We start from the raw sequence: 12,207 nt of genomic DNA on the forward strand, positions 1-12,207 counted from the left end.
CACGGGTTACAATAGGGGATACACATGTGGAGTCATCTTGAACTTGAGTTTTCAATTTGAAATGTGTTATATAAAGAAGAAAATAAAATTTTAATAAATATTTTTGATATACACATTATTATTATGTTATATACAGTGTTATACAAATAATATAATTATTAATTATTGATCAAAAAAGAAAAATAAATTTTTGTTATAGCATGTTTAAGCAAGTTCTAAAATATAAAAATAATATATAAAATTTGAGCAAGATTAGCAAAAATTAAGAGAGAAAAAATATATTTCAACTTTGTTTTTCTTCTCTCTTCCTTTTTGGTTGGATTGAATGAGTGTGTGCGATTGAAATTGGATGAAAATACCTAAACGAAGCTATATACAAAATTTGGGCAAGATTATAAGTGATTTAGACTGGTTTCAGGTAAAAAAATCAGACCTAAAAATCCAACTGCGACATGTGTATATCACGTTGTATATCCTATATACAACACAGTTTTCTATGGACGCCCATGTATATCACATTGTATATCGTTATATTACACAAATTTTTATGGATATATACATATTACACATAATATACATGAGATATCACTGATATACATTGGGATATACACGGGTTACAATAGGGGATACACATGTGGAGTCATCTTAAACTTGAGTTTTCAATTTGAAATGTGTTATACAAAGAAAGAAAATAAAATTTTAATAAATATTTTTGATATATACATTATTATTATGTTATACACAGTGATATACAAATAATATAATTATTAATTGTTGATCAAAAATGAAAAATAAATTTTTGATATAGCATGTTTAAGCAAGTTCTAAAATATAAATATAATTGTGGGAGTAAATAATATTTCGGTATACAAAGAAAATTAATTTTTGATATACATAAAGAAGAAAAATAAACTTATGATATGTATTTTGGTATACACATGTCCGATGTGCTATACACTGTGATATACAAATAATATAATATTTTTATTGTGATATACATTAATATCAAGGCAGCAATAACTATATATATAATTTTATATTATTGATATACAAAGAATAATATTATTTATATACAAAGAATGAAAATAAAATTTTAATATACATGTTGATATAGACAAAGAAGAAGAAAAAAGTTGTGATATACATATTATTATTGTGATATACATTTATTGGCTATTTGACGTCAATATCTATTACTAGAGCTATTTTTTTGCCAATTATATGAATATATTGTTATGCCATGCCAAAACCCCTCAGTTTTGTTTCTTCTATAAAACTGATAAGGAAAATGTCAAAGCTCAATATTTATTAAAGAATAATTTCACTCAGTTAATCTTTCAATAACTCTGAAAAGCCAAATTGGAAATTTTAATAAAATGAATGGAATAACATAAATACATCAATGATGGTATGCACAAAGCAATCAAAATTGATTGATCCAAAAAGAAATATAATAACTATCTAAACCCGAAAAAGGAAAAAAAAATAAGGATTATAATATTTCACTAAGCAATTATCTCATCCATATGACATTCCCTGAGTTTAATCTTTGCCTTGTTTGTTCCAATGTTGTGTGTCACATCACAACACTCGCATCTATCCATCTGAAATAAAAAAATAAAAAGTAGAGCATTAAATATTTTATTTTTTAAATTTTGTAGTTTTACCATACCTAATTGCTCAGATGGTCATCATTCCCGCCTACAACTGTAGTGTCATGAGTTCGAGTCACCAAAGGTGCAATAACTCTAACAAAGGGGAGGGGAATAATTAAAAAAAAAAAGTAAAAGTTTTACAAGAGTTTGTATGGTTTGGATCGTACAAATATATGTATATTTGCATTTAAGTTGACATAACAAGGCAATCTATAAAATCTTTTGATACAAAAGTAAACGCAAACATTGTATCTCAATATGATTTAGAATATATATTATGAGTGACATTTAACTAGTTATAGTAGGTTATTATTCAAACTTTTTAAAATGATTTTATTAGGTATTTTAGTGCGTCAACTTAACCTGATAATGTAAAGAATTAGTGCAAAAAAACTTAAACTATTTCAAATTAAACAGATGATAAAGAACTTACATCTATTCGCTTTCTTCTTGAGGAGTAAACTTCAATCTGGGAGATCTGATCTGCAGAATGGCTACCACTGTATGAACAAGCTGGCAATCCTCGAGGCAATGACCGCGAAAACATAGTAAGAATTTCATTTTTCGTCGATTTCTCTGCAGATTCTAGGAAAAAAACATGAGGAGCTTGACATGAATCATTTGTAGGCAACCTTGTATTTAACAAGTAATATGGAGGATCTTTAGGTGTAACTCCCCATGGTTTAAATGTTTCAATAGGGATTTGTAAATGGCTCCTAGGCAAAATGTTCTCATAAATATGTATTGAGTAACCCCATGATATAGAAAATGACCAGTTATTCGGCCTGTTGTAGCAGATAACTTGTTGTAACATGCGAGATTGATCGAATTTTGCCGCATTCATAAGGTGGTGTACAGATTGAAGTCTTTCCATTGAAGGAAAGATGGGGTTTGCAGCATCTAGATGGTGAAGAGACATCAATGGAGCTTTTGGATGGGATGATAACAAACCCGATATATCACCGCGCAAATCTATCTACAAGTAGAGATAAATATATAAATTTAGAGTCAGTAAATTCAGAACGAATATAGTCTATATCGGCTAAGACTAGAAAATATCCAACTATTTGGCCATAAATAATATTTTAGTGTTTGCATATACTAGCTTAAAAAAAAAAGCAGCACAGTGCATTAAGCTCCCGTTATGCGTGGGGTCCAGGGAAGGGTTGGACCACAATGGTCTATTATATACGTGGGGTTCGGTATATAGTTGCGGACCCAGGATCTTGTGCAAGCGGGTTCAATCTTAGAAGTACATAACTTTAATCGTAAAATAGTAGTTGTCAAGTGGGTTCAAATAAAATATTTATACAAAATTTATGCAACTTTAATCATAATTTATACATATACACAGTATTATTTTTTTATGAAGCGGGTTCAGTTGAACCCGCTTGCCACCACGTGCGTCCACCACTGCTAGTATAGACTACAAGAGTGTAATCCATACCAGCTAAGCCTAGATTATATCTAACCATTTGGCCATAAATAATATTTTAGTGTTTGCAAATACTAGCTCCCGCTATGCGTGGAATCCGTGGAAGGATCGAACCATAAGGGTCTATTATACACAGCCTTACCCTGCATTTCTGCAAGAGGCTGTTTCCACGGCTCGAACAAGTGACCTACCTCCTGGTTACATGGCAGCAACTTTACCGGTTACACAAAGGCTCCCCTTATACTAGTTTGGCAATTAATCAATATTTTTGTGATAATAATAACTTTAGTATTTGAGAAAGAAAATTTACCTGGTGGCTACCTTTAAGAGGAGTAAGATTGACACCAACATCAGATATGCAAACCATAGTAATTTGATCAGCAGATCTCAAGAATGGATATCTCCTCAAACAACTTTCAATATACTTAGACATTGCTTTTGCCAATGGATAACTCAAAATAAATCCAGCTCCACCAAAAGCTTGATTAAATGAGTACCAATAATTCGATAAAAGATACTCTGATTGACCCCCCAAATAGTAATATTTCGTGTGATCATATTGCCCAAGAACATCAACCATATTATCCACAAAAAACACTGAATCGTCATCCCCCATTACCACCCACCTCACCCCTTCATGTTCCTCTCTAAACACCTCCATTATTCCATGTACCATTCGTGCCATAGTTGGCGCGACATGGTTAGTTTCTTGGATTAATTTTGTTATGTTATCGGATACTCTATAAGGCGGGGAAGACGAGGACCATGGAAAAAGATCATCGCCCGTTGGAGCTACATCAAGAAAGAGATAACCGCGCGTTTTATTTGGTCTCCACCATGATTCAATATATTCTTTTCTATAATGCCATGCTTCTTCAGAACCAAGAAGTCCAAATAGTAAATGGCTAAGGTTTGTAGGGTTAGAATCATGACCAAATTGTGAGGTTTTAGATCTTGAGGAATATAAGAGATCAGAAGATGAACAATTGGAATCATTGAAAAGGAAAATTGAAGCAAAGTAAAGAATAACACCTGAAATCAGCACCACTCTGCAAAGAATAGCAAGAAATAACTTGTCAAATGAAACTCTAAGTTTTTCTTTGATTGTATTTAAGAAATTTGAAGCAAATGCAGATGACATTGTTTGGTTTGTTTGAGCAAAAGCAAGAAGGAACTTTTATATCTGTAGCTTAGTCCAAAATGCAAAGTAGTAATAAATTGAAGAATTAGCCTAAATAGTCGTTCACTTAATCTATTAGATTAAAAATAGTCGCCGAATGTATAATATATGAATAATATGTGTGTAACGGTTTAATATACAATTTATGCAAACCGACTAAAAAAAAAGTAAACAGTAAATTTGATCAGCTATTTGTGTAACAATAAATTTCTTCTGTGTTCAAAGTATTATTGACTGACAGGTATATTTGTCATGTTGCAAAGAATCAATCAGTTTCTTTAGTGTGTTTGAAGTATTTTATTGACTAATCATGTGACAATTAAGATTAAATAATTAATTAAGATTTTTGTTGGTTTAAGTCCTTCAAGAGCACACCTATGGAATAGCCTATTAATTGTGGCTGCTAATCTCACCCTGATTTACTATTTTTTATTTATTTTTATAATGGTGGTATAAGGGCAGTTTGCGCACACCTTTATATTTTACTGGATACTTACTGTCTCTTATCGGCACAAATATCATATAACTTTGAGCACAAAAGCTTAGGCAAATAGAAAAAAATCAAGTACTGGGTGGCCCTAATTTACTACTAATGAAAAGAAATATTCCATTTGTTCAATTTTGTATAATACTCTTTCTCTGGTTCGTCTCTATAAAGAATGACACCTTTATATATTTAGAAACTCTTTAAATTTAAACTCCTACTTTATCCTTAATGACATGCTCTACAGTCATAAAAATGGCATGGCATGTCAAAAAACCACAAGTTCTAAGAAAAATTTTGGTACGTGCAAAGAGTTTATCCTTTTTTCTGAAACTTCCTATTCAGTCAAACATCGAATTTATCTTGAATCGAGATTTTTTGGTTCAAATTTATCCCAGTTTACCGAGGGAGCAACCCCATTTTTCACCTTGAATTGGTCAAAATATGTGGTTCTATAAATTAAAAGGAGGAACCACATAACAATATAAGAGAAATCATTTTCATACAGATTCAATAGTCATCAAGTTGAGGCTAAATTCCAATTCTAGTTTTTGTTAGTATTGCCCTAAGAAAAAAGGGGAGGGGCAGCCTGGTGCGGGGAGGGGCAGCATGGTGCACTAAACTCCCGCCATATGTGGGATCCAGAGAAGGGCTGGACCACAAGGGTCTATTGTACACCGTCTTACTCTAAGAAAAAGAGAAGAAAATCATAAAGCTTTAAAAAGAGAGGGAGTAACCGGACAGGGGAAGAAGCGATATAATGGAGCCAACGATCTTCAGAACAGATGATTTCAATGCATTGTTCGAAGCCATGATATTAATCCATCATTTTCTTCAACTTTCTGAACTTTAGAGCAAGAAAAAATAAATTGAAGAAAGAAAAAAAAAAAGATTAAATTTTGCACATAATGAAGAAGAATATGACACAAATCGTTAACTCAGTCAAGAGTTTGTTATGGAAATCCAAGGATGTACCTTAGTAATCGTGTGGTTAGCACTAGAGGCGGATCTAATATCCTATAAATTAAAGAGATAATAGCAAATTTTGTCGCTTAATAGTCGATAAAATTCTGATTTTTGTTCTTGTAATATATGATTAATAAGTTCGTTTAAAATGTGTGTTCTTGGTCATGTTATTATATTTAGACTATTTTGGTTAGAACTTTTATTGCTTTTAAATATAGAGTAACAATACAACTGAACAAAAAAAAATACATTATCAACGCACATAAGTTAAAATGTACTCTATCCGTTCCAATTTATATGAACTTGTTTGACAGGACACGAAGTTTAAGAAAAAGTGAAGACTTTTTGAATTTGTGGTCCTAAACAAGTCAAAATGAGGTCTAGAGTAGTTATAAAGCTTCTCATTAAAGGTAGAATTGAAAGTTTAAGCTAAATCGTTTTCAAATTTAGAAAATGGTCATTCTTTTTGGAACGGACCAAAAAGAAAATAGGTTCAGGTAAACTGGAATGGGGGAGTAGGATATTATCCTAATGGCATCTTGGTTGTTCAAAACGTCAAGTTGATGAATGTTTCAAGTAGGGTCTCCTTAGGTCGCTAGGTGGGAGTTTAGTGTATTTAATCTGAGAAAATATGCCCAAGGATATGATATTTAGTATTTACTCTCCTAGCAAACTTATAGCCCGTTTGGCCAAGTTGCAAAAATTTGCTTATTTTGAGAAATATTTTTTTTTAAAAGTGTTTTTCTTAAAAGTACTTTTGGTGAGAAGCAGTTTGTGTTTGGCTAATTAATTTGAAAAGCACTTCTGAGTAGCAATTAGTGTTTGGCCAAGCTTTAAAAAACTGTTTCTAAGTGTATTTTTCTCAAAAGTGCTTCTCAAAAAGTGCTTTTGGAGAGAACCTACTTTTTTCTGCTTCTCCAAAACTGCTTTTGCTTTTCCTCAAAAACACTTTTTTCTTTCCATAAGCTTGGCCAAACACCAAAAGTGTTTTTGGCCCAAAAAAACATTTTTGGCCAAAAATAAGCTTGCCAAAAATAAGCTTGGCCAAACAGGCTATTAAGCTATGTAACTTACGAAAGATACTAAAGAATTTATTTAGGTTTTCCAATGTGCCAAAGATTATGACGAAAAGTAATAAATAAACTGTATTCTATCGAATTATTGCAAGTTGCAAAAAAGGAATAATTTGGGATAAATAAAAAAATGCAGAATAAATTAGTGTAAGTTGTACATCTAGGTTGGCGTATTAAAGGCACCTCTTTCCTAACCACGGCGCAATATAAGGATCTGAGAATCCCTTCCCAAATCCCATTGTAATTAATTTAATACATGATTAACAGAAATTAATTAGGTTTGTAGCCTTGTGATGAACCAATTAGTCTCCGGTTCCCTTGTTATTATCTCAACTAACTCCCTTTCCAAAATTAGTAAAGAAAACAACCCAATGAGCATTAGGGGTGTCCAATCGAATCAGAAAAACCATACCAAATCGAAAAGTCAAATCAAACCGATTAAAAAAATTGATTATATTTGGTTTGATTTAGGTATTGAGTAAAAAAAATGAACCAAACCGACATATAAATATATAATTTTTATATATACTTTTAAGACTTTTATAGATTTTTCTTTAAAAAATATCAAGAAATATTTGTGATTTTCATATGGGATGTAATATTTAGTTAAATATAAAGTGCTCCATATTTATTAGATTTAAATAATGGATTGAATGATCACTTTTGTATTGGTGAAAATAAAACCATGACACGTGGAATATTAGTAAGTTGACGAAGCATGACGCGAGGAACAACAGTATAGCAACAAGTGGCACTCTCAATTAATTTAATTAAGAATGCAAGGAAGGTGCGGGAGAAACACCCATGAGACAGCACAGAGAAGAGGACCAGGCCTAACAGTTGTCAAAGAGGGGGCATGGACGAAATAAATAAAGGTTAAAATAAGGGAAGATACATGAACCAGAAGTAAATAAGGAAGGAGAATGTCACGATCCAAAATCCACTAATCGTGATGGCACCTAACCCAACCCGCTAGGTAAGCCAACTATACTATCTAATTCCAATAATAATCAATAAGATAGTTTAAACAAGAGAATTATCTAAATCTTATAAATTTTTCCCAAGGACTGATAGTACAAATCATGAGCTTCTAAGAATAGAGTTTACAAAGCTGAGATGAACTAAATACACCTTCTGTTTGAAAAGTACATAAACAGAGTTTTAAAATCTAAGGCTGCCAAGAACAAGAGGCAGCTGCAACGGGGCGCAGGTACATCTTTCAATCCAGTTTCTGTCGAACACAGCAACATCGGCATCTGAAATCTGCACGCAATGTGCAGGAAATGTAGTATGAATACAACCGACCCCATGTACTCAATAAGTAACAAACCTAATCTTAGGTTGAAAGTAGTGACGAGCTGAAACATAGGTCGGGTCCAACACCAATAACTAACAGCAGTTCATAGCAACTTAGAGCATATAAATAAGGAAGTAACTCAGAAATAAAATGCTCAGCTTTCTATCACAGTTTTTTCGAAAATAGTTTCGTTTTTCAAGAATATCAGTGAAAACTTAAATTCTCTACCGACATTGCCATAAAATATGAGATAGTTTGAAAACTGTAAATCTTTCTAAAAATCCTTTTCACAATAAATAAGATGTTTCATTTTCTTTCCAGATAGCAAGTATGAGATACCTCCTATGACCACATATCAATGCATGTAAAAGTCATGAATGACGTGATACCATACAACATGAGAAAAATGTGTCTCTATGCATGTATGTCATATATGCATGCCAATGCCATGTATCTTAGAGATGAATCATGTACTCACACTCTCAGAGTACGCAATCTTAATGTCTCACACTTTCCACTCATCATGATCAACCACTCGATATTGTATATGGCATATACGGCCCAGGAAAATCCATCCTAGAACATATACAACACTGATTATAAGTCATCCAGTACCGAGAAAAAAGGGCAGTCCAACCCTGTGGAGAAATCCATCTCCGGATATCAAGTACTTCTGACAAATCCATGTCCAGGGAAATTCATCCCTCAATAATATCATCCGCGCTCACTAGGGGTGTGTACAGACTTCGGAGGGGCTCTTTCAGTCCAAGCGCTATCATAAATCAGTATAACTGCTGCGGCGGGAAAGAAAATTAAGGAACCCGCAAATATTGAAAAAACTACAATTATTGTTAACCAAGGAAAATAATTCGTAGTAAAGACAAGATACACTTGGACCATAAAAACCCTTGCTCAAAATATTGTGATTTTCGAGCACAGGTTTGTCGGTAAAAAGAATTAAATGGATTCAAGTAGAGTTTTCTCGAACGTATCCCGATCCTATAACTATCACTCATAATCATGCTCTCGGCCTGACTCAGTCATCAATCTCTCCAGTCTCACCCACGGGCTCACAATGTCATGAAAGCTAATCCAGGACAATCATATGATGTATCAATAAATAACAACTGAGACTAATATATGATATGAATGCATAAATATGACTGAGTACAAAATATCAATGAAATCAGTGAGATGACAGCAAGCAACGACCGTTATGGGTCCTAACAATATCAACATAAAACCTAAACATGATATCTAGCATGATTGATAGTTCGGTTACTTTATCACATGGTGAAAATACAGATATCAACAAAGTAGTGCCACTATACGGTGCCATAGAAATAATGGAGTCACAATTCACAGGGTGCACGCTCACACGCCTGTCACCTAGCGTGTGTGCCACCTTAATACCGATCACACAACACGTAATTTGAGGTTTCATGCCCTCAACACTAAGTTTAGAAGATTTACTTATCTTGAACAAGCCAATTCCAACACCGAGCAAGCCAAGCGATGCTCCAAAAATGTCATCACGCACGTAGTGACCTCCGAACGGCTCACAACTATCCAAAACCAACTCAAATACATCAGATAAATCCCAAAAAATAATTACAAATGATAAAGATAGAATCCTACATCAAATCCCAAATTCGGCCAAAAATTATACGCGTACCCACACCTCAAAACCCGATAAAACTCATAAAATCCGACAACCATTCAATTATGAGTCCAACCATACAAGTTTTACTAAATTCCGACTCCAAATCGATGTTCAAAACTCAAAATTTCAAATTATGAAGCTTAGGCCAAAACCTCTCAATTTTCTCTTTAAAATTCATCAACCAAAAGCCAAAATCGAAGATAGATTCATGGAATATAACCAAAACCGAGTAGAAAATACTTACGCCAATTCATATGGTGAAAATTGCTTCGAGAATCACCTCAATCCAAGCTCCATAGCTCCAAAAATGTGAAAATGGTTGAAACCCTCAAAATAGAGTACTTTATACTTCTGCCGAGACATCCTCTTTCGCGAACGCGGGATAACCATCGCGTTCGCGATGTACAAAAATTATCAGCCACTAAAATGCTCTACGCATTCGCGGTACGGGCCTCGCAAATGCGATACACACTGGAGACAGAACTATACGAGCGCGGCACGAGCCTCGCAAACGCGATGAAGAAATATCCTTCAGCTCTAGCTCCCAGCTCAACTCTACGCGAATGCGAACGTGATGAAGACTAGCCCCAACTCTTCGAGAACATAGACCAATATTCGCGAACGCGATGAAAAAAATGTCACTGCCATTAAAATACACTACACATTCGCGACTCTTGCCATGCGAACGCGATGAAGGACTGAGACACCAGAAAACCAACAGAACACAGTAGTGGAAACATGAAAGTAAATGATCCGAAATCAATCCGAAACACGCTCGAGACCCTCGGGACCTCATCCATATACCAACGAGTACCATAACATAACACGGACTTACACGAGGCCTCAAAACACACATAACAACATCGAAATGACGAATCACACCTCAATCCAAAATCAATGAACTTGAAACTTCAAACTTCCACAACCGATGCCGAAACCTATCAAATCCCGTCCGATTGACCTCACATTTTGCAAAAAAGTCATATTTAACATTATGGACCTACTCCAACTTCCAGAATCAAAATCCGACCCCGATATCAAAATTCCACTCCCGTCCAAACTTTTCAAAATTCCAACTTTTCACTATTTCAAGCCAAATTCTAATACGGACCTCCAAATCACAATCCGGACACGCTCCTAAGTTCAAAATCACCCAAAGGAGCTAACGGAACTATCAGAAATCCAATCTGAGGTCAAATACTAAAAAGTCAAAGTTTGGTCAAATCTTTCAAATTTAAAGCTTCTCGCTAAAAATCATTCTTCCAAATCAATTGCGAATTACCTAAAAACCAAAACCGACGATTCACATAAGTCATAATATATCATACAGAGCTACTCATGTTCTCAAACAACCTAGCAAAGAGCAAATGCTCAAAAAGACCAGTCGGATCGTTACAGGGAATTAAAGCAGTTATAGGGAATCTATAGCTATAAATATGCCAGTTATGGTCATTATAGTAATGGGCAATCAATACAATTAATGCCCATAATGAATCCAAATTAAGTGCGAAAACCGTTATGATTGTACGCTCTTATATAATAATAAAGAATTTTATTTGTAAGAGCATGTTTTGATTACTACTGAAATACATTCTATAATTTTTTGCTTTATCAAAGTTTTAGGTCTTGATTTTAGGGAATGATTGTCGATTCATTCCTTATTTCTCTTTGTTAATTATCTCTATTACTTTTATTATTTTTCTAAAGGATTATTGCGGAAGTGAAGTAAATTTTGGTTATCAGTAACCCGTTTTCTTCTAAATATAGACTTTGACCGAGAAATCTATTTTTGGTTAAACAAATTGGTTCCGTTGCTGGAAATCTGATAATCTTTTCACTTTTCAAATTCTGCTTTCTGACAACCAACTATGTCAACTGTTAATGACAATAACCAGCTGAACACACAAGATCGAACTCCGCCACACCAATCTCCAACGGGAACCCCTTAGCAATCCCGTGGAAGTTCACCTGAAAGGTCTACATCATGCTTCGATGATCAACAAAGAGACAAAAAAACTGTAGAGCAGGACGCTCTAAAGCAATTGATTGCAGAATATGTGAATAATGCACTACAAGCTTTTGTTAGAGGATTGCCCAGTGCACCGTAAACTCCTCCAATTGTCAATACAACAACCTTAGAAAACCCACGCTCAGGGCTTGATAATTTTGGAAGTGGAGAAATTCCTAGCAAATCACATGATAGAGGGCCAGGTACACCAAAATAACTCTAATTTACAAAGTTTGGTACTAACTTTATAGAAACAATTAAAGGAGCAAAACGATCGCATAGAGAAAATACATGGTGTGCCACTCATGATCAAAGGGGTAGATATTGACAAATATTCACAAAAACCCTGAAAGCCAAATGCAGCACCCTTACCAATTCCTAAAAAGTTTAAAATACCTGATATTCCAAAATATGATGGAACAACTGACCCTCGGGATCACGTGACT

At 34.1% G+C, this 12,207-nt stretch overlaps 1 protein-coding gene across 2 annotated transcripts; it reads right to left on the minus strand.

The window, feature by feature from the left end:
* Window positions 1–1,347: 1,347 nt before the first annotated feature.
* Window positions 1,348–5,646, minus strand: LOC104249222 (uncharacterized). 2 transcript variants are annotated; one of them, XM_009805604.2, is made up of 4 exons: window positions 5,497–5,646; window positions 3,401–4,139; window positions 2,089–2,631; window positions 1,348–1,604 (listed from the first exon to the last, which is right to left on the minus strand). In XM_009805604.2, the coding sequence occupies exons 1-4, from the start codon at window positions 5,565–5,567 to the stop codon at window positions 1,506–1,508; spliced, it is 1,452 nt and encodes a 483-aa protein (XP_009803906.1). In that variant the 5' UTR covers window positions 5,568–5,646; the 3' UTR covers window positions 1,348–1,505. The 2 variants fall into 2 exon arrangements, with proteins under 2 accessions (XP_009803906.1, XP_070018921.1); XM_070162820.1 differs by lacking the exon at window positions 5,497–5,646 and having other exon boundaries at window positions 3,401–4,387.
* Window positions 5,647–12,207: the final 6,561 nt, after the last annotated feature.

The sequence above is a fragment of the Nicotiana sylvestris genome, chromosome 11 (genome assembly GCF_000393655.2).
Source record: "Nicotiana sylvestris chromosome 11, ASM39365v2, whole genome shotgun sequence".
NCBI lineage: Eukaryota > Viridiplantae > Streptophyta > Magnoliopsida > Solanales > Solanaceae > Nicotiana > Nicotiana sylvestris.